General features: G+C 41.7%; 1 protein-coding gene across 3 annotated transcripts in view; it reads left to right on the top strand.

Annotated features, from left to right (window-relative positions):
- The window catches only part of LOC105482856 (exportin 6), a 117798-nt gene that overhangs the window by 56646 nt on the left and 37449 nt on the right, over positions 1 to 23703 (top strand). For all 3 annotated transcript variants that reach the window (XM_011743226.3, XM_011743227.3, XM_024793136.2), the window contains 4 exons: positions 1398 to 1851; positions 5128 to 5254; positions 12316 to 12425; positions 23212 to 23320. In XM_011743226.3, coding sequence (XP_011741528.1) covers positions 1398 to 1851; positions 5128 to 5254; positions 12316 to 12425; positions 23212 to 23320 — 800 coding nt within the window. The remainder of the gene's footprint in view (positions 1 to 1397; positions 1852 to 5127; positions 5255 to 12315; positions 12426 to 23211; positions 23321 to 23703) is intronic.

The raw sequence follows: 23703 nt of genomic DNA, 5'->3' as shown, positions 1-23703 counted from the left end.
GGGAGCATACCAGGAGAATGGTCAGGCGAGAGGATATGTGAATGTTTAGTAGGATTCCAGAGTGCCAGGTCCTCCTCAGAATGGCCCTTCCTCCTGCACCGCCTTGTGAAGGTTCCTACGTCCATTCCTTGTACTTGACGTCTGGCATTTGCCAACATTTTTTCCGACTCCTTTTAATTTGCTTTTTCTGATTACTAATGGAATTTGAAATCTCTTCATATGCTTTAGAATTTCTTCTCTGAAAATTGTCTCTCCATATCACCTGTCTGTTTTTGTACTGGGGTTGTTGTGTTTACTGATGTGTAGCATTTTAAAAATAGATTTTAGCTTTCAGTCCTTTTCGATGTTAGAAATTGTGAATATCTTCTCACAGTCTGTTGTCCGCCTAGTAACTTTCCCTTAATGTTTTTCGTTGATTAGGAATTCTGTTTTTGTTTTTATTTTTTATTTTTTGAGATGGAGTTTCGCTCTTGTTGCCCAGGCTGGAGTGCAATGGTGTGATCTTAGCTCACTGCAACCTCCACCTTCTGGGTTCAAGCAATTCTTCTGCCTCAGCCTCCCAAGTAGCTGGAATTACAGGCATGCACCACCACGCCTGGCTTACTTTGTATTTTACTAGAGACAGCATTTCACTATGTTGGTTAGGCTGGTCTTGAACTACTGACCTCAGGTAATCCGCCCGCCTCGGCCTCTCAAAGTGCTGGGATTACAGGCATGAACCACTGCACCCAGCCTTGATTAGAAACTCTTAATTTTGATATGATATTCATCAGTATTTTTTGTTAAGGTTTTCATTTTGGTGGTTTTAAGGAGTCTGTTTCTCTCTTTTCTTATATTTCAAATACTCTTATATTTTCTTCTGTTAACTTTAAAGTTTTATCTTTGGTTTAAGTCTTTAATTCATTTGGTGCCCAACTTTGTATGTGGTGTTAGGGGTTTTTATTTGTTTATTTATTTAATGGTCATGTGTCATGCTTTTCAACAGCAAGGTCATGATTTGGGGGAAGACTAGCAAGAAAAGAAAAACTTGAGTGGATTTGGGGTTTTGCAGCCAGAGAATAATCCCATCTTCTCTTCACTTATGTCTCCTGGGAAACCGCTATTGTACAAATCTCACTAAAACTAAATTTAAGTCAAAACACTAAAGATTATATCCAGATCCCCCTCGCTAAGAATCATAATCAGTTATCTTATTTGTACTGTACTGTTAAAATTTCCTAATTAGTGTTTAACTTTGAGCATATAGATTTTATTTTTTTATTTCACAGCTAATTAAACTGATATATTTAATTAGCTGTGAAAAAAAAAATATATATATATTTTTGAAGGAGAATTACTTAAAGTTATTTGTAAGAGATTTGATGCTGGATAGCTTAAAAGCCTTTCCTATTTTTCAGGTGACTTACTGAGTAACCTGTTGCAGAGTCCCAGTTCAGCCAAACTGTTGAATCAGCCAATTCCCATCCTTGATGTGGAGAGTGAGTATATCTGTTCCCTGGCCTTGGAGTGCCTGGCCCATCTCTTCAGTTGGATTCCTCTATCTGCCAGCATCACCCCATCCCTCCTTACCACCATCTTCCACTTTGCGCGATTTGGCTGTGACATCCGTGCCAGAAAGATGGCGTCAGTTAACGGCAGCAGCCAGAACTGTGTCTCGGGTCAGGAGCGCGGCCGGCTTGGGGTCCTGGCCATGTCCTGCATCAATGAACTCATGTCCAAGAACTGTGTGCCTATGGAATTTGAGGAGTATTTACTGCGTATGTTCCAGCAGACTTTCTACCTCCTGCAGAAAATCACCAAGGATAACAATGCCCACACAGTGAAGAGCAGGCTAGAAGAGCTCGATGAGAGGTAATGAAACCAGGCGTGGAGCTGGTGTGCCCCAAGAAAGGGCCCTGACTGTTTACCATGCTGTGCTGCATGGCATCTGTAATCCTCTTTGATTTCAGAATATGGGGCTCCTGGTGAGGAACAGAAAGGTAGGTGTGTGCCAGTAAGTCTGAGATTAGCTGGAAGGGCTTGGGTGGTTAAGGGAAGTGACTGAGTTTGAAAAATGCTTGTGCCTTGTGTAGGTTTGTTGTCTTTTCTCCCCATCCATCTCCTGTCCTCCCTTCTACTCCTCTTGCCCCCTTTTCCTTACTATTTGCTTGCAGGTCTGAGGTGGTGCAGGGACTGAAACTGCTGCTCCTGCGTAGCCAAGAACAGGAGAAGAGGTCCGTGGAGGTACAGGAGTTATAATCGCCCTTTCTCACTTGGTGTCAGTTTTTACTATTTGACTTTTCCCAAGTGAACATCCTGCAGTATACAGGAATTGTTATTATTGTGAGTTTTACATCAATGGCAAGTTTTCATCAAACTATAGGAGGGATGTTAATGTGTGCACAGGTTAATGTAGCACACAACTGTGTTTCTTTGTTATTTTCCTCTCGATGGCGCCTACAATGACCTCCTTTGTTTTTTTAAAAAGCACTCTAAAAGATGATTCTATCATGGTACTCTGAGGCAGGGTTTCATGATTTATGTCTCTTGCAGATGAGGTCATTTATGTATCTTACAACTTTGGTTAACATGATACTACTGCTGTATGAAAACAAGAGGGAAGTTGGAAACTTATATTATGAACAATCAGATTGACTGTTTAGAGACTTTCAAGCAATAAATTGTATCGAATTAGTAAATATTTACAGATGACATGGCAGCGAAAGTTACTAATATTCTCAGTTTTCCTTAGATTGCCCTTTGTTATTAAGCTATTTTCTTTCCCTTAGAGTAAATAGCAGAATATAAAGTCAAGTACCTAAAGTTGAAAGTTTTAGTGCTTTTTAAATTGGACAGTTTTGTAACATTTTTCTAAAATTAAAAAGTTGGTATATAAGATTATTTTGGTTTGGGTTATTGTAAAACCGTCATGTTTGCTCTCTATAAGAACACAATCTGATATGGTAATATGTTCTTAAAAATTATTTGGTGATAGCTTTCTACATGAATTCAAAGGCATCATTATTCACTTTCATATTCTTTCTGTTTGTTGTTAAGAAAGCCTGTATTACCTTCATTTTTTTTTTTTATGATCTGTGTGTCTCATGTCAATATCTCATATGTTAATTTAAAAATCTAGCTGCTTGTATCAATTATCAAATAGCAGTTGTTTTGACTTTAATCATAATGTAGTCACAGACAACTTTGTTGTGGCTTCCATTTGTGGATGGTATAGAAATGTCATTATGGATTGTCTATGTACTGATGTTACGTGTAACTTTTGTGCTCTTGGTTTTACATTTTAATCCTGTGCTTCCTATTGCCCTGTGAAAGCTGAGAGGTGCCTGGGAGCAGAAAGGTGACATAAGTAATGCTGTGTGCTTGCTTCCTGGCTCTGGGTCCCCTACCACTAATTCTAAACAGCTCAGTCTATTCTCAGTTGTTTAGGAGCTGCTAACCAGATCCTTGGCTTCTCTTTCCCTCTACTGCCTTTCCTTTCCCCCTAACTTTCTACTGTTCATTAGCACCTGTACCAGAAGGTGGGCAAGGGAAAGAAAATGAGGTGAAATAAAATCTGTAGTTTTAGCTACTGAACAGCCTTGTTTGTATTTTTAAAAAATTGGGTTAGATACTAAAGTAAAATTGAGATTGTTCTGTATTTAGCCCATGGCTTTTTTTTTTTTTTTTTAAATGGGTAGTAGGGAATTGAGTGCATCTTCCTAAAGAACAGTCAGCTGGCTGGTGACTTTGAATATCCATGTAAAACTGTCATAAGCGAGTGAGGAAGGAGTTCCTACTCTTGAGTATTAGTGATTGATGACACCAGAGAGAAGTGTCTTTGTATGTTCCTGTCTCTAGAAACAGTTGATTTTAGTGCCTTACTGTTTTTCGAGTACTTGGCCCCATGATCCACAGAGACAGCCGTTCTCTTTATCAAAACAAATTAATATGTATTTTTAAAAAAGCTGCAAATAAGCTCGGCCACATAGAGGTCAGGCAGGCAGGCTGGCCACCCTCAGGGAGATAGGTCCCAGGAGCAACATGGGACATGTTATTTCTGGGCCAGTTTTGCTTTTCTGAGTAGTAGTTTTCTCTCCTTTTATTATTTCACATATCTTTGTTTTGAAAAATAGCTTTCGCAGTAATGAGTTTCAGAATTGCTTTTAGCCGTTATTTCATTTTCAGCTAAGGCCTAGTATGTCTTTACCTTTTTGTGTTGGTCTCTGAAATGTGATTTATGAAAGTATGGCCATCTCATTTTCTAATCACCTTTTGGTATTTAGGGGCTTAAAATGACAGTTTCTGAAATGTGAGAGTGATGATGTGCTGTGTATTTAATAACGGAGATCTCTTATCCTTGCAGCTGTGACCCACACTCCTCTGTGAAATGATTTTGTGAATACAAATGAGTTGGGGATTCACTGTGAAGTGAAAAGAAAGAGCACTGGATTGGGAGTGGATGATAGTCCCGTTCTGCCATGAGTTGGCTGAGTGACTTTGGGCTGGTCACTTTACCTCTCTGGGCTTCATCTGCAAAATGGAAGCATCAGACTAAAGTCCCTGAGGCTTGCCCAGCTCTAATAGCCTTCCTCCCTTATGTTTGAAATCACTTTTAGAGTATTGGGATATGCTGTGTTTAATTAGCACCAGGAACCAAAGGGGGAAAAAATGGCCATTAGGTTGCAAGCCTGAGTACATCTTACCTGGATGCCATGCCATTTGTAGCCTGGTTTTGTTTTTGTGTCTTTAGCACCATTCATTTTAGTATTTTGGCCTCCTGGAAAGAAAACCAGCCTTCTGGACTTGCCAGATTGAAATAATACAGTGATCTGCCCATCAACTTTTTGATTTCCCTTCACTTTAATTGGGTCACAACACAAATGACTTAGTAAATATGAGCGCACTAGATTATAAGAAGCTTTAGCAGACAGTGTCTGAGAATTAAAGTTGCTTTTCTGCTATGTTTCAGGTGGTTAATGGAATGAAGGGTTGCCTGTCCTGTAGGTAATTGTTGCAGGCCTTTATATTTTTAAAAGAAAATATATTACAAATTTGTATAGTTCTGTCCTGAAAGAACTTTGGATTGAATTTAAGTTCTAAGGAGGTGGCTGGGTTTCTTATTGTCACCTTTTGTCTTGTCTCGTTTAGCTATATCGAGAAGTTTACCGACTTTCTTCGGCTCTTTGTGAGTGTTCACCTAAGAAGAATCGAGTCTTACTCCCAGTTCCCTGTGGTGGAGTTTTTGACACTTTTGTTCAAGTACACATTTCATCAGGTAAAGCACCAAAGCCATCCTTCCCTTCCAGAGAAAAGGTTTATTACCTTGTTACTTTGAGAAGAAAAAACTTTTTCTTTCAGCTTTATTTTCTAAACATTAATATAATGCTTATTATGTGAAGAGTCACAGGTTTAATCTCCCTAACATCCCTGTGAAGTAGGTTCTATTACCATTGTCATCTCTATTTTGCAGGCAAAGAGTCTGAGGCACAAAGAGTAACTTTGCTTAGAGTCATACAGTTAGTAAGTGGTGGAGCTGGGATCTGAACCCAGAGTCAGGGCTCTTGACCACTATTATGTGAGCAAAGCCAAAGACAGGAAAAGTCTGAAATTAGGGCCTTTAGTTCTATTCTGTAACTGTCATTGAAACCTCCCTCAAGAAGATTATATATAGTGAAGCTCTTGAGAGTTAAGTTTTGGTAGTGTCCAATTTTTTCTCCCCCTCAACAAATGTTTTTTGAGTTCCTATTGTATTCTAGGAGCTAGACATATAACCTTCACAAGCAAAGTGTTTGCCTGCTTTGAGTTGACTTACATTCTAGTGACCCTACTCATTCTAGTATGTGTGTTTGTATGTATATACACACACACACACACACACACAAACATATAAAATTATATATGTGGCTTTATTGAGGTATAATTGTATATACCATGAAATTCACTCATTGTAATTGTATAATTCAGTGATGTTCATTGAATTCATAGAGCTGTCCAGGCATCACCACAGTACAATTTTAGATATTTCTATCACATCCTAACCCCTGTACCTGTTGGTGTGTGTTTTTATTTTAGTTTTTAAAGTTTTTGGTAGTGACTGGGTCTTGTTACATTGACGAGGCTGATTTTGAACACCTGGCCTCAAGTGAGCCTCCTGTCTGGGCCTTCTAAAGTGCCGGGATTATAGGTATGAGCTACTGTGCCCAGCCATGTGTTTTTAAAATAAGCTTTTTAAATTAAAGTATGACACACATACAGAAAAGTGCATAAATCTTATGTGTATTAGATGAATTTTCCCCAAATCGACATATGCATGTAACCATCACCTAAGTCAAGAAATAGAATGTTGCCAGCACCCAGGAAATCTCCTCATGTCCTTTCCAAGCACTTCCCCTCTTTTCTCCCCAGAAGTAACCCCAGTCCTGACCTTAATACCACAGACTAATTTTGCCTGTTTTGGAGCTTCTGTGAATGAAAGCACATAATGTATGTTTTATCTGTGTTTTTGTTGGCCATCGTGTTTGTGAGCTTCGCTTGCGTTGTGTGTGGCAGTCGTGTGTTGATTTTCATTGTGCTGTTGTTAAGTCATTGTTTGCAAGTCCACTCCCCTGCTGATTTGGCTGCTTCCAGTGCTTGCTGATCTTGCAGTGAGCATTCTTATACGTGCTTTTGGACGTACACAGGTTACTCTTTTTGTTGGCATGTACCAGGGATGAAACTAACGGGTCGCTGAGGACATTTGATTTTAGAAGTAGTTTTTTTTAAAACCACTAGTGTTGTAGCTTAATGTGGCTAGAGGAGAGACAAGGGTCTAGGCTAGAAGGGTTGTGTATATGACTTGGAGCAGGGGTTTGATGTGAAAGCTGTCCTTTCTCAAGGAAGGTCTTGACATGTGAAACTAGAAGAGTACCCAGTGGTAAAGATGAGCCAGTTCTGGGAGCAGGGGTGGGAAGGCCAAAACTTGAAGAAGCTCAGAGGTGTCACGTAGAGGGGCAAGTGCGTGCAGAGCATGAGGAGAGCCGTGCCGAGCTCACTAGTCCTTGGGAGAACTTGAAGTGGCTGCAGGAGGGTGAGGATGTAGGGGAGAAGCATCAGAGGTGGGACAGTTTTGAGAAATCCAGAGGAATTTTAAAGGAGACCATGAAAAAGGAGGATTTGAGAGAATGTTGAGTGAGTGTTAAATAGCGTAACAGAAATGGGGGAGCTGAGGAGCCAGTGCTGAGGCCAGAAACAGGAGGCTTACTTGGGGGAGATGGAATGACAATGTCTTGACATTTCACTCTCTATGTAAAATGGGGTCTTCTAGTGTGTATAGTATAGAAGAAAGTGAAACATCTTTTAAAGTAGGCATGTCTTATGCCTGATTCTTTGGATTGGACCCAAAAGTTTTGTGTTTGAGGTCTGCTTATTTCTATTAGTTCTGTGTCCTTGGAGATACCTTAAATTTACTTAGATTTCAGTTTCCTCACCTAAGAAGATAGACTGCAGTGGACATCTTCAGGTCTTTCCCCTTGTTTATTTTTGATGATTCTTTCAATAGACTCCTATGTGTCATCGAATTGAAAGTGGTGGTTTTATATATTTATATATTGGGAAAGTAATTGGGAAAAAAGTGTGCCCGTGAAGCCAACCACAAGCTTCTTTCCTTCTCTCTCTACCTGCAATCGTCAGACGAGCTCCTTTCTGCTTTCCTGTCTCCTGTATGAGGACCTTCCTTTCTGGGAGCAGGCTGGCCACCTGTGGGAGTAGCTGTGTCTTTGAGGTCCAGACAGAGTCAGATTCTGAGCACTAGGTAGAGGGACAGGAACCTGAAAAGTACACTGTCCCAGCTTACTGTGGGTAAACCAGGGTAGACAGCCCTTTGCTGGGGAGGTAGAATGGTGAAAAGGTGGCAAGGTGCACTCTAGGACCAAGGCCTGCTTGTAGGGGAGGTCTTTGGAATAAGACTTAAGAATAAGAAATTAAATGATCTCAAGAGACAGCTTTAAGTTCTCATCTGTTCACTAACAAGTATGATCTTACTCTATCATAGCTTTTTAATAAAGCTATGATAGCTTTATTAAACTGTAATGTGGGAAAATGTGTCTTTCTCTCGTCTAGAGGGTTATATGAATATACTTACTATTTTTGTCTGTTGTTTCTAAAATTCACAAATTTTAGTACGGTCATGCGTTGCATCCCTTAATTGACAGGGATGTGTTCTGATGAATGTGTTGTTAGGTGATGTCATCATTGTGTGGACCTCACAGAGTGCACTTACGCAAGCCTAGATGGGAGAGCCCATCACACATGTAGGCTAGGTGGTGCAGGCCACAAACCTGTACAGTGTGTTACTGTGTAGAGTACTACTCTACTATTTGTACTGTGTAGAATACTGTAGGCAGCTGTAACACAAGGGTAGGGATTTGTATCTAAACATAGAAAAGGTAGAATAAAAATACAGGGTTATCTTATTGGGCCACTGTCATACATGCAGTCTATTATTGATGGAAATGTTGTTATATGGTACATGACTGTACTGATAAACATAATTTTGAAGAACAGTCGTAAGACAGAAGATGGTGCTAGTATCTTCTTTAACTATTTCTCCTTTTCTTTTTCTTTTCCTGCATTTTTCTTTGCAGTGCTCAGCAGGTGTCTGCTGCCTCCTGCCTTGCCTTGCTCACTGAGCCTCTTGGCTATGTATAATCCTATGTCTCTCTGTCTTAATGCTCCTAAGCTTAGTGCATCCTCACCACTCCTTCTTGTTCTTGTGTTTTTCATTTTGCCCGTTCTTCCTGAAACCGTGCCTGAGATGGTATACCCTGTGGGGAAGGGCTGTGGACCAAGAGCCTTAAGATACACCTTCTTCTTCTTCTTCTTCTTTTTTTTTTTTATTGAGACAGAGTTTTGCTCTTGTTGCCCAGGCTGGAGTGAGATGTAGCGATCTTGACTCACTGCAGCCTCTGCCTCCCGTGTTCAAGCAATTCTCCTGCCTCGGCCTCCTGAGTAACTGGTATTACAGGCATGCGCCACCACGCCTGGCTAATATTTTGTATTTTTAGTAGGGATAGGGTTTCACCATGTTGACCAGGCTGGTCTCGAATTCCTGACCTCAGGTGATCCACCCGACTCAGCCTCTCAAAGTGCTGGGATTACAGGCATGAACCACCATGCCTGGCAAAGATCCACTTTCTAGTTCTGATTTTGTTCCTTAATTGTCTTGTTACCTTGGCAAGACATGACTCGACTTGACTTCTGAGCCTTGAGTTCTTTATCTGTAAAAGAGGAAGATGCAAAATATTTGTCCACTTTCCAGGACTCTTAGGGAGATCACAGAGACCAATGCAAATGAAAACTAAACAGCATAAACCACTTGGAAGATAAGAGTGGTGTGATTAGTTTCTTAAAGAAACCTGCCTGGCCGGGCGCGGTGGCTCAAGCCTGTAATCCCAGCACTTTGGGAGGCCGAGACGGGCGGATCACGAGGTCAGGAGATCGAGACCATCCTGGCTAACACGGTGAAACCCCGTCTCTATTAAGAAATACAAAAAAAAACTAGTCGGGCGAGGTGGCGGGCGCCTGTAGTCCCAGCTACTCGGGAGGCTGAGGCAGGAGAATGGCGTGAACCCGGGAGGCGGAGCTTGCAGTGAGCTGAGATCCGGCCACTGCACTCCAGCCTGGGCGACAGAGTGAGACTCCGTCTCCAAAAAAAAAAAAAAAAAAAAAGAAACCTGCCTGGATTTTCAGAGATCAGTTAGCCCTGGAATCTGAAAAGTAAATTGGAGTCTAGGTCCATTTAAAAAATGGGTCTGTGAAGGTTTTGAAAAGTTAGGTGACTTCAGAAGTGGAGCCAGCCCATCATCTTGATGACCGGAATGAGCCATGTCCACAGGAACTATCAGAGGCCAGGTCATGGGCATTCTGTGGGCAGGGCACAAGCCCTCACAGTGGGGCCTGCAGGAATGGATGTGAAAGGTGGTGCTTCAGGTTATACAGGGATGTCTGCTCACCTTTCCTCCAGCCTTGAGCATATAGCAAATCCTCAATTCACATGCATGAAGTTTACATGTATAATTATAAAGTATTTTGACGGAGCTATAATACTTGGATTTATGTGGTAGCCTTTCTCAAAGGCTCTTCCTTATGCATCTGATGAACTGTGCTCTTTTGAGGGGGCTGGTGGATAGTTTTGAACCAAGGAGGGATAACCTTGGTGATTGACTTGAGGGAAGCTCAGCAAGTTGAACCCAAGACAAGAAGTGTGTCTCTTGGATGGGTGAGTCTGGTGGCCTGTCCAAGGACTGTTCATATCATTTCTTTCTCCTTTTTTTGAGACAGGGTCTTGCTCTGTTGCCCAGGCTGGAGTGCAGTGGCACGATCTCAGCTCACTGTAACCTGCACCTCCTGGGTTCAAGCGATTTTCCTGCCCTAGCCTCCCTAGTAGCTGGGATCACAGGCATGCATTGCCATGCCTGGCTAATTTTTGTATTTTTAGTAGAGAGAGGGTTTACACTATGTTGGTCAGGGTGGTCTCGAACTCCTGATCTCAAGAGATTGACCCGCCTGGGCCTCCCAAAGTGCTGGAAGTACAGGCGTGAGCCACTCCGTCTGCCTGCCATATCATTTCCATGTGGCTTATTCATTGTTTTTCCTAGTTATTCTCCTGGTTCACTTCATGTCATGAATATTGTCAGTATTGCCAAGTATGAGGTGGAGACAGGACTTGGTCATTTTGTTTTCTGAAGTTGGTCCTGTCTAGTTCCAGAGCTACCCTTTGGGTTGTGAAGTTGGAGTTTGCCTGGCTTTTTAAGTTCCACTTTTTCTTTTCTTTTTTTAATATATTTTAATTTTTTTTTCTAAAATATACACACTGGGCCTCACTATGTTGCCCAGGCCGGTCTCGAAGTCCTGGTCTCAAGCAGTCTACCCACCTTGGCCTCCCTTAATGCTGGAATTACAGGCATGAGCCACTGCACCCAGCCAAGTTACACTTATTCTGTCTCAGACTTCAGCTTAGGTACAGAGAACTCCCACTGGATACCACCACCCAATGTTAGTTATTTCTTGGGCACCTCCATGTATGCCCTTGTAAACGTCTAGATTTCCATGTGGGTCAGCAGTGGAAAGAAACTGATCCAAGAAGGTGATGTTATTGTTTATTTTCATATTTGATCTTGTCACCAAATATGTGGTCCAGTGAGACAGCCACTAGCAAAACCAAAGGAGTCTTTCAGGTAGTGAGCATTTGAGTGGAGATATCAGGGGTTGGAGCCACAGGTTGAACCGGAATGCATAGGGGAAGGATTGGTGTTGGAGATTGTGTTGCCTGGACTTTGCATGAAATAGAATCTCAGAGCCCCTGAGAAAATTAACTAGTGCAGTGGTCTTCATTGTACTACTAGGATCCTACAAAGACTTCTCACTTTGTTCCTCCACATCAGCACCTGGTTAGAGGTTGCTATTAGCAAGTTTGACACCCCTGCCTTTGCAAATAGGATAATGCCCTGAGGGTCAGACTTAATGAGTTCATTTTCAGTCTGTTCTATAGGAAGACTGCAAGTGTTACTTTCCTTACATTCCAGTGTGTGAACCTGTCAGCTTTGAAGCCACTGAAACTGATTTTTGCTTTCATAATGGTTTGTAGTGGAAAGAGCATTGGCTGGGGGTAAAGGGACCTGTTTTTAACTCTAGCCTTAAACAGCTTACATCTCTGAATCTCAGTTTCTTTCTCTTGAAAATAGATTTAAACTAGATGATCTGTAAGAGCCCTCTCCACCATCTCAGATTTTTTTTTTTTTTTTTTTTGGAGACAGAGTCTCACTCTGTTGCCCAGGCTGGAGTGCAGTGGCACTATGTCGGCTCACTACAAGCTCTGCCTCCTGAGTTCACGCCATTCTCCTGTTTCAGCCTCCCGAGTAGCTGGGACTATAGGCGCCCGCCACTATGCCCGGCTAATTTTTTGTATTTGTAATAGAGACGGGGTTTCACTGTGTTAGCTAGGATGGTCTCGATCTCCTGACCTCGTGATCTGCCAGCTTCGGCCTCCCCACATGCTGGGATTACAGGTGTGACAGTCTGAGATTTTAAGATAGATTTTTGCTTGACTTATTTTATAACTCAGTTTATCCTGCACAGTATCTCCCTTATGATGTGTTCCATGGTACTCTTGTCTTGTTAGGTTCGGGAGGGCCCAGTGTTATAGACCGACTAAAATCCACCAGTTTTGATTACCAGGAAACTGGGGAATCTAGGCTTATGGTATCATCATTCTGCTGGAATTAAACGCTGGCATGTGTGTGTTTCTAAGGAATAGTAGCATTAAATAATTTCATTGTCTGGATTTTTTTTGTACCATAGCCTACTCATGAAGGTTACTTCTCTTGTTTGGATATCTGGACGCTCTTTTTGGACTATCTGACAAGTAAAATTAAAAGTCGTCTTGGAGACAAGGAAGCAGTTCTCAACAGGTAAACTCCTTAAACACTGATAACTAGATACGGTCATTTTGCCAGTTATTCTAGTGGCCTAAGGGACAGCCATGCATCTGGACCTTTTCAGTGAAGCTGAGTCATGTAAGCTGTTTAGGCAATAATGCCATTGAGCATTTCCTTTTTTTTCTCTTTTAAGTATTTTGTTAAGACTTTTTAAAATTTTAAAAGTAATATGTATTACTAATTTTTTATATTTTAATGCGTTTGTGTTAATGTTTTTAATTTTTTAAATAGCCCTTATTTTAGAGATACAAGCTGAAGTATTTATTGGATAAAATGATATGACATCTGGGATTTGCTTAAATAACCCAGTTGGGGGTAGAAGGGAAGTGGGTTGGTGTAGAGAAGAAACAGGCTGCCCATGTGTTGGTGATTGGTGTTGGAGTTAGTTCATAGGAACTTGGGGTTCATTATGTTCTTACTCCATTTGTATGTGTTTGAAAATTTCCTAAATAAATTAATAAATACCTGTTAAGAAAAAGGTGTTCATTTTTAAATCTAGGAGAAGATACAGAAAAATGTAAGGAAGATAAATTATTCATAATTCCACACCCCAGAGATAATTGCTTTTGCACTTTTTATTATATTTTTAAAAAACAGAATGGGGAATGGTTTGTTTTTTCCCCCCATATGTTTCTCAAACCCATTTTTCTTGCTTGCAGGAAGAGAGTATATTTCCTGTACAATATGTTCTTTGTGTCACAGGGTGGGGAAAAGAGGAAGGGAAGGTGGAGATTCAGCATGCCAGGAAAATAATGGCAGCATCCATATATGGGGAAAGTAAAAGCGGCAGCTTTTCTTAGCAGAAGCATACCCATCGTAGTCTCAGTAGGTGATTGCATCGCATTCACACAGTGAACAGGCAGTGATGAAGGAGGCAAAGAAGCTATATTTTACATTGTAGGATCAGAGTAGTTTCCTAATAAATAAACCTGGTTCGTATAATTCGTATATTTACGCTATGAGATTACAAACTAGGTGATCTAGCCCTAGGTACTTTATCATACTTAAGAGAGTGCCTGCAGATTTTACTGTTTGGTTATAGCTCCTACTTCTTTGCACAGTATTTATAAGAGCAATTTCAGATTAGGTGGTCCTTGTGTTGTAAAACCAGTGCATGAGGGAGGTTCTGTCAAGTGGAAGCCATGCGGGGAATCGCACAGACCTATATTTGGATCCTGGTTTTGTAGTTGCTACCTAGGGGTACTTGGATAAGGTACTTAGCCTGTGGAAGCTTCTATTTCCTCATTTGTAAACTGAGGATGAAGATAATAGTTGCTGATACATTAATTGAAATAACGAACTAACATATTTAGAATGCTTGGCACACTGTAAGTGTTCGGCTGGTGGTGGTGTTAGTGAATACTCTTTCCCCATAAATGTACCAAATGGAGGAGGGTGGAGAGGAGAGACTCCACTGCAGAGAAAAGGTTGGACTGGAACTCCAAAGGCTTTTCCATTCCTGAGGTTTTGTGAGTTTTAAAAATTCTAAACAGGACCTAGATGTGATAGTATGTACCTATAGTCCCAGCTACATGGGAGGCTGAGGCAGGAGAATCACTTGAGCCCAGGAGCTCAGAACTGCTGTGTGCAGTGATCACACTGTGGCTGGCCACTGCTCTCCAGGCTGGGAACATAGTGAGACTCTGTGTCTCTTGGTACCAATCACTGGTTCCATTTGCTGAACTCTGTCTCTATTGAAAATTAAAATAAATAAATATGCAAATTTCTTTTGAGAATTTTATTTTCCAAGTTTAAACATTTGTTCTTTTGTTCCCAAAGATGGTTTTTGTAATTGTGGAATAAGTTCCAGATTGCTACGGTGTCAGGTTATAGGTAGTACGTTCATATATCAGAAATCGTATTACACACAGGAGATGCTGTTTTTGGTGAAGTTGCCAACTTTAAGTAATTGTGTTTTTGAAATGAGATTCTTGAAGGAAAAGTTACTTGTGCCAAAATATCTTTCTTGCATGCTAAATAGGCATATCTTTTTGGTTCTGGGACTATGCCTAATTTTTCTATATTTAGTGTACATATTCTACATATTCCTTCGTATCTCTCAAGCTTGTTGCGAGAATAAACTGAGGAAATGGTTAATATAAAAATGCTTTTTAAAAAACAGTACAAGGCCGGGCGTGGTGGCTCATACCTGTAATCCCAGCGCTTTAGGAGGCCAAGGTGGGTGGATTACGAGGTCAGGAGTTCAAGACCAGCCTAGCGGAGAAGGTGAAACCCTGTCTCTACTAAAAATACAAAAATTAGCTGGGCGTGGTGGCAGGCACCTGTAATCCCAGCTACTTGGGAGGCTGAGGCAGGAGAGTCTCCTGAACCCTGGTGGCAGAGGTTGCAGAGAGCCAAGATCACGCCCCTGGACTCCAGCCTAGGCGACAGAGTGAGACTGTCTAAAAAAAAAAAAAAGAGAAAGTATATACTAGCAGATTATTAGTATTAAACACACTTCTGCAGATCATTATACCAATGGAAGGAGCAGTGGTGTAGATAATTTAAATTCCTTTTTTGCTTTAGGCTAGCTGTGTTTACTTTTGGTCAGGTTATATGCTGATCACATTTCCTCTTGCAAAATGGACGTACTTAATACTTCTCTTGCAGGATGGTTGGGGTTCAAGGAAATCATGTATGTAAAATAGCTGGCACAGCATCTAGATATATTAGGCACTCAGTACGTGGTCATAGTGATGACAAATAGCAAAGAGGAATAATAGAAGATGTTACTGCCTTTCGACTGTGGTTGTGACTGTGGAGATAGGTGGCATGGCCCCTGGACAGTCTAAAGGCCTTTAGCCCATCTGCAGATGTTTACCTGCTTGCCTAGGCATCTGTTATCTAATGTCACAGTTGTCAGTTGTTCTGGCTGACCACTTGAAACAGTGGGATTTTTTTTCATTGATCATGTGATTATCATCCTAAATGTGGCTTTCTAATTTTTTTTTTTTTTTTGAGATGGAGTCTCGCCCTGCCACCCAGGCTGGAGGTGCAGTGGCGCGATCTCGGCTCACTGCAAGCTCTGCCTCCCGGGTTCCCGCCATTCTCCTGCCTCAGACTCCCGAGTAGCTGGGACTACAGGCGCCTGCCACCTCGCCCGGCTAGTTCTTTTTTGTATTTTTAGTAGAGACGGGGTTTCACCGTGTTAGCCAGGATGGTCTTGATCTCCTGACCTCGTGATCCACCCGTCTTGGCCTCCCAAAGTGCTGGGATTACAGGCTTGAGCCATTGCGCCTGGCTGGAGGCTTTCTAATTTTTCATGATTTATTCTTTTTTAAGTGTAACACATATAATGCCTTTATGCCTTTGAAAAATAAAACAACAGGCCAAGTGCCATGGCTCATTCCTGTAATCCCAGCACTTTGGGAGGCTGAGGCAGGAGGATCACTTGAGGGCAGGAGTTTGGGACCAGCCCGGCCTACATAATGAGACCCTGTCTCTACAAAAACTTAAAAAACAAATTAGCCAGACATGGTAGTGTGCACCTGTAATTCCAGCTCCTTGTGGGTACCTAGGTGGAAGGATCACTTGAGCCCAGGAGTTTGAGACCAGCCTGGACAACATAGCAAGACTCTGTCTGTACAAAAAATAGAAAAAATGGTGCATGCCTGTAGTCACAGCTACTCAGGAGGCTGAGGCAGGAGGACTGCTTGAGCCCAGGAGTTGGAGGCCACGGTGACCTATGATCATGCCATTGCACTCCAGCCTGGCTGACAGACAAAGACTCTGTCTCTAAAATAAAATAACAACAACAACAACAAACCCCTCCAAGTTCCTCTGGTTAATGCTGTTAAATAGTAACCACCATCTGGGGAACTGCATGTCCTATCAGATACCCCCTAGTGGTCTAGGACAGTAGACTACAAAGAACATGTATTAGTCCACTGGGATGCACAAAGAAAATATTTCAACTTCAGCTTATAATTTTTTCGGTAACCCTTACATTCACCACTCCAGGCTGTGAGAGACTCTTAATATATCAGAGAGATACTGTTTTGCAGGAGCAGCTGCTAAAGAACACTGGCTTCTGGTGGTGACCGTATTTATGTTAACTAAGAGCATGCACGTGTGATCAAATGTTTGTCAGCTGATAAAATATACCAGAGAGAAGTTGGGATATTCTGGAATCATATTTCAGAAGCAACTAATCTTGCAGGAAGTAGTCAAAAATGTTTTCTTGCTGTCTTAAATGGGAAACGTAGGTGTGGTTAAGTCACAAAGGCAGCACTCGTTTCCTGTCCCTTGTGGTTTAAAGGTCTTGCATCATTCATCACAACAAAGTGGTAAGCATTGTAAGCTACTAATTTAGAAGCACAAATGTACATAGATTTATTTTTGGTCCTAGGAGCTTGGAAATTGGAGCTCTGCATGGTCTCTTGCCTGGTCAGGAGTTTCTTGATGAGAGACGGTGGGGACTTGAGAAAGCCTGAGCCCCAGTGTTAATTGGGTAAATGTTCTGTAGCCATTCCTGCAGAGCGGAATGGCTGATGGGGTAGACGTCCTGATCTCTATTTTGAGGTGGTGGCATGGAAAGGCCCGGATTTTCTTTTCCCTTTCTTTGTTTGTGCTTTTGGATGGTTGTGACTTCCTCACAAATTGTTGAGAAAGTGGAATGAACCAATGAGTGTAAAGTGCCTTGGCTGACAGTAGGTGCTCAGTAAATAAGCACTGGTTCGCCTCCCCTTTCTCTCTCACTTCCGGCTCTTTGTGCTTGTCAATGTGAGGGGAGTCACCTGTGTAGAAATTTATTTTTACAGGAAGATGAAGAAACCTGAGTATGTGAAGCAACCTAAAGTCATTGTGTCATGTTCTATGAGCCTCTTTGTGACTAGACTTCTGGCAAGTACCGGCCACAAACCAGCGTAGGGATTCCGGTGACATTAGATTGGACTGTAAACAAATGTGAGCGAGCGTGAGAAAAACTGCTCCTTGCTTTTTGGAGTGGGTGAACCTGCTTAATAAAGAGGAAGTGCCAGTGTTACACATAACATTGTGGTGCAATAAAAGGTGTGAACAAGGTTTAGATCAGAGCTCTAGCAGCTTTCTGGTTACTGCTCTTGACTGCCCCACAGGGCAAGTGAATAGAGTCTTAGTTGCTTTATTGAGTTGAAAAAGCTATCCAGGAATATGCTTCAGTCCTTTGTATTTACTTGACTTAGAATTTTGTCTGTTTATCGCCTGTGTGTTTTTCATTCATTTCTTTGTTCATTTGTTCTTTATTCATATATATTTTATTGAGCACCTACTATGTAGTTGCTTTAACATGTATAATTTTATTTAACTTTTAGAACTTGAGGCCTATAGGCTTATCTCTGTGGTATATATAAGCCTTTAATGCTGTAAATTTCCTTCTAAGCCCTGCTTTAGCTTTATCCCTCAAATTTTTTTTTTTTTTGAGACGGAGTCTCGGTCTGTCACCAGACTGGAGTGCAGTGGCGCGATCTTGTCTCACTGCAACCTCTGCTTCCTGGGTTCAAGCAGTTCTCTTGCCTCAGCCTCCCGAGTAGCTGGGATTACAGGCATACACCACCATGCCCAGCTAATTTTTGTATTTTTAGTTGAGACGGGGTTTCACCATGTTGGTCAGGCTGGTCTCAATCACGTGACCTCGTGATCTGCCTGCCTTGGCCTCCGAAAGTGCTGGGATTACAGGCGTGAGCCACCATGCCTGGCTGTCCCTCAAGTTTTAATGTTACATTTTAATTTTCATTTGATTTAAACTATTTTCTAATTTCTTTGGAGATTTCCTTTGTTTAGTTTCCAAATATTTGGGGATTTTCCATATACCTTTTTGTTATTGTTTTCTAGTTTAATTTGTACGTATCTTTTTTTTTTTTTTTTGAGATTGGGTTTGAGATTGGGTCTTGCTTTGTTGCCCAGGCTGGAGGAGTGCAATGGTGTGATCTCGGCTCACTGCAACCTTCACCTCCCAGGTTCAAGCGATTCTTCTGCCTCAGCCTCCCAAGTAGCTAGGATTATAGGTGCCCGCCACTACGCCTGGCTAATTTTTGTATTTTTAGTAGAGACAGGGTTTCGCCATGTTGACCAGGCTGGTCTGGAACTCCTGACCTCAGGTGATCTGCCTGCCTTGGCCTCCCAAAGTGCTGGGATTACAGGCGTGAGCCACCGCGCCCAGCCTATACATGTTTTCTTTATCCTACTTGTTTTATCAATTACTGAGAGAGTGGTGAATTCTCCAAAAATAATTTTGGATTTGTCTGTCTCCTTTTAGTTTGATCAGTTTTTGCTTCATTTATTTTGAGACTCTGTTAGTTGCATACACATTTAGTTTTCTTTTCTAGTGTGTCTATTGAGTGTTGGACCACATTTCTTTATGTGGGTTTTTTTGATGGTTGTTCTGGGTATTATAGTATATATACTTAACTTTTCACAGTCACTTTTTACCACAAGGGTGGTATGGAAACCTTACCACCATATAGATTAGAGTCCTTTAGCCTCTCTTCTTTATATTGAGGTTTTATATATACATACTTGGAAAACCCCACCAATGTTCTAATTTATACACATACCCATCATTCATATTTTATAGCTCTTAAGAAAGAAGTAGTCTATTAGATTTATCCAGACATTGCCATTTCTCTTGCTTTTCCTTCATTCTTGAAGTTCCAGGTTTCTTTCTCGTATTGTTTACCTGCTCTATTAGTTCGCTGGGGCCACTATAACAAAATACCACAGGCTGGCCTTAAAGCCTTGAACAACAGAAATGTATTTTCTCCTAGTTTTGAGTCTAGAAGTTCCACTTCAAGGTGCTGGCAGATTCTGTGTCTGTGAGCTCTCTTGGTGGCTTGCAGACACCGCCTTCTCTCTGAGTGCTCACGTGGCCTTTCTTGTGTGCACGTGAGGAAAGGGAGGGAGAGAACCCTTGTGTCTCTTCGTCTTCTCATAAGGGCAACAGTCCTATTGGATTAAGGCTCTGCTCTTTGACCTCAGATAACTTGATTACCTTTTTATAGGCCCTGTCTTCCAAGTACAGACACATTGAGGGTTAGGCTTCAATATATGAATGAGTAGTTTTTGGGGAAGAGTCGCACAATTCAGACCTTAGAGGAACCTCATGGAGCATTGTTGTTATAGCTGTTTTAGAGTCATCGATAATTCCTACACCTTTGTCATCTTGAGGTTGGCATCTGTTGATTGTCTTTTCCTTGAGAAGTCGTGTCTCTTTGTGTAGCAAGTAATTTTTTGAATCCTTTTACCTATTTATTCTACCATTATGTATGGTTTCCCTCTCCATCATCATCTTATGGTCAGAGATTGATGCTGGATATGCTACAGACATCACACCCACGATTCAGGCAGCAGAAATGAGAAGTGGGATAGGTTGGGCAAGAGAAGACTTCTTAGAAGTCCCACCCAGTAGCTGCTTTCAGTCTCTCGTTGGCCGCCTCCATGTTCAGGGGAGATGTTGTCTTTGAGTTGGCCCCAATACCCAGTGTTCTCTTGCTGAGGAAGGAGAATGGGTATTGGGCAGGCAACCAGAGTGTCTGTCACAGCCATATACTTTCTCCACCTCCCACATGACACTTGGGGAGATCAATGATCTATGTGCATATTTGCCTGGTTTTTGCTTGTACTTAATTTTCTAAGTGATACTTTTTTTTTTTTTTTTTGCAGCCAGAGTTGCCAATTGGCAGTTAAGATTTTAGGTCTAATTTAGGGTTACATTTGCATAGAAAGTCTCTAAATTTCCTTTTAGCACAGCAAGACAATTTATAGATGACAAAATTCATCTGTCCTCTGGTCTGAAGTAGATTTTCTTTCCTAGCAGAATTGTGAAAATATTTTGATCTGTCACAGCAATTTGTAGCGTGAAACTTTTGTAACTTTAGAATTTATGTCTTGAACAAAGGCAAAAACGTAAACTCTAGGCCTAAATGTTTGATCTTACCTTTCTATGGAGTTTACTAAGTGGGATTTTGACTTTATTGGGTGAATTTTCCCACAGATGTTGTTGATTTTATTAGTGCCTTTTTCCCTACCAGCATTCTTTCCTGCGCCCTGTTCAGTTGCCAGTCTACTTTAGGGCTGGCGTGTGTTAGATTGTTAAGTCGTTTGCTTACAGTTGGGGAGTCACTGCTGGATATGGTAAGTAAGGAGTGTCTGTCTGTAGTTAAGAAATGAACTGTCGGGAGCTAAACAGTGGGTGCTCATGGACATAGGATGGCAACAGCAGACACTGGAGACTGATAGAAAGGGGAGTGGGGAGGAGGGCAGAGGCTGAAAAGCTATTGGGTACTATGCTCAGTGCCTGGGTGAGGAGATCAGTTGTACCTCATACCTCAGCATCACGCAGTATACTGCAGTAACCAGTCTAAACATGTATCCCCTGAATCTAACATAAAAGTTGAAATTATGTTAAAAAATAAGTAAATAAATACAAATGTCAATTTTGGCATAGGTTAAATTCTTAATGTAAAAAAAAAAAAAGACACCAAAATCTGAAATGGGACAATCCAGGAGGATTTGTAAGTGGTCTGTAGACTGAGTCTCATCACATGGGCTGTACCTCATGGACTAAATGGACCGTGTTTGGTCTTGGTATTGGATATCTTTTAGCTTTGATTATCATGTTGTCCCAGTACTCAACTGTAGTAGATTGGGTGGTGTATTAGTTAGAGTCCTGTCAGGAAATCAGAAACCATACTTAATTATTTGAACAGAAAATTCAGTGTAGGAAATTGATTAAATAGGTTTCAGAGGGAACACTGAGATAACATGGTTGATAAGTACAGGAAGTGGCTCCACCCCTAAGGCTAGAAGTGCAAAGGCAAGAAGCTGGGGCTTTCAAAATCTGGATGATCAGAGCTTGGGCCCTAAGCAACTAGGGTTCAGATCTCTGAAGAGGCAGCCCCATCCAGCTGCTGCAGGAATTCAGAGGAGGGACCTTTTCGAACTGGCACCATTCCTTTGAGGAGAGGGTGTTGCCTCTACCTCTGAGGGTGCACGATACTAGTTCTGGGATTGTGGAATGAAGCTGGAAACTGGAACCAGTTGCTGCTGCCAGGTATCTGTTGCTGGGGCAGCACTGCCAGGACAGCAAGCCCACAGGAAGGATACAGTCCTTTTGTCCCTTCTGCCTTCCAGTCTCCCTCCAGTGTCCCTGCTGTAGAACCTGACTGAAACGAAGTGTCCTTTGAGTCTCAGCCCCAGCATTGCAACTGTGGAGAGTAGATTGATGTGGAGAGCTTACTAACCAGCACTGGTGGTTTGCTGTATGAGTGGGAGCAATCCGTTAACTTATCTTAGAAGCATTTCAGGATAGGCGAGTATTTAGGCAACATGATTTGTTCTTGAAAATGAGCAGTTTGTTGGTCTTTGTGGTAGCAGTTGTTGCTTATAACTTGGTATCTTCTGAGTTGGGTTCTTATTACATGTGGGAAATACCAAACCTACCGCTCTGAGTATTTCTTTGAGAAATTATTCTTAGACACAAATCAGAGGGTCACGGTTTCCCCAGGCTCTTTTTAATTTCTAAGTCTTCTTAAAATGGACTAAAGATTAGGTTTTGGGAGTTGGGTGGAGCAGGCTTAAAACCCATTGGTGCCGTGTGCAGTGGCTCACGCCTGTAATCCCAACACTTTGGGAGGTCGAGGCTGGTGGATCATCTGAGGTCGGGATTTCAAGATCAACCTGACCAACATGGTGAAACCCCGTCTCTACTAAAAATACAAAAATTAGCCAGGCATAGTGGCTCACGCCTGTAATCCCAGCCACTCGGGAGGCTGAGGCATGAGAATCACTGAACCTGGGAGGCAGAGGTTGGAGTGAGCCAAGATCGCGCCATTGCACTTCAGCCTGGGTGACAGAGTGAGACTCTGTCTCCAAAAACAAAACAAAACAAAACAAATCCATTGGTGATTTATGTGTAGAGAGAACATGATTTTGAGTTAGGGAGCCCTGGGTTTGAAATAGCTTTGTGGCCTTGGACAGTTTATTTAACTTCTGTTAATTGTTGTTTCTTCATCAGAAAAATATTGATACCATTTACTTCTCACAGCTGTTAAAAGCATTAAATCATTGAATTAGGTAATATTTATATGCAGTGCCTATCATCCCCAGAGCAACTGCTAAGACCATAACTTGAAAATACTTAGTAAAAGGAAGGACAAGGGATTTAAAATGCAGCACTACAAAATACCTGTTTGACCCAAAAGAAGGCAGGAATGGAGGAATTGAGGAACATAAGTCATAGAAAATAAATAGCAAAATGGCAGAAATGAGGCCTTCTTATCAGTAATTACATTACATTTAGTAGATTAGATTCTCCTGTTAAAAAGGCAGAGAATAGATTTTTTAATAAAGCCATGACCCAATGACGTGCTGTCCACAAGAGACTCACTTTGGATTCAGATACAAATAGATCGAAAGTAAAAAGATGGAAAAAGATATTCCGTGCAAAAAGTAACCAAAAGAAAGCTCAGGTCTCTGTACTAATAGCAGACAAAATATATTTTAAGACAGAAAATATTGCCAGAGACAAAAGAGGCTATTATATAAACAGTCTGTCAGGAAGATACATGGTGCCTGGTACATCGTTAAATAAATACCTCTGTTTCTGTTCCATGCGCGCACACACCTGCCAACCCATAAACTCAGCCTCAGGAATTTAGATGCTCCTTTTCCATGGTGATCAACATGGACACCACTTCTTTTATAGTGCAGAGGACCTTTTCCAAATTCTAAGCTGAAAGCCTCCTTTCACCTGATTGATGTTGAATTTCTCCCTGCCATGTAGGTACGAAGATGCCCTGGTGCTCCTCCTCACAGAGGTGTTGAATCGAATCCAGTTCAGATACAACCAGGCCCAGCTGGAGGAGTTGGATGACGAGACTCTGGATGACGATGTAAGGGCACGCCCTCATTGACTTTTTGTCGCTCTCACATTGTAATGTGAATCAGAATGGGGACCTGTAACCCAGAGCCCTCTGCTCCAGAGACTGTTCTGAAACCAGAGTAGTCTTCTGGTTTGAGTTGTACATTTGAAATTTTTAATCTCCTGCTAGTCCCTTTTGACTTATTAACCATAAAAAATGTTTTACAGGCATTTTTATGTGGACTAGAGATGTAAGTAGAGAAACCATATGTACAATGAAAAGTAGTTTAGTGAGAACTCTGTATCCTCTCTGTCTCCCCTGCCTTGCACCGTCACCTCTGCTCCCCAACCTGGGCAGCAGTAAGAGCTCGCTGGATGCTTGTGGAGACCGTTAGCGAGATACTGAACCAATAA

The sequence above is a fragment of the Macaca nemestrina genome, chromosome 18, assembly GCF_043159975.1.
Source record: "Macaca nemestrina isolate mMacNem1 chromosome 18, mMacNem.hap1, whole genome shotgun sequence".
Taxonomy (NCBI): Eukaryota; Metazoa; Chordata; class Mammalia; order Primates; family Cercopithecidae; genus Macaca; species Macaca nemestrina.
Note: the sequence above shows the minus strand (reverse complement) of the source record. Positions and strands in the feature narration are given on the sequence as shown.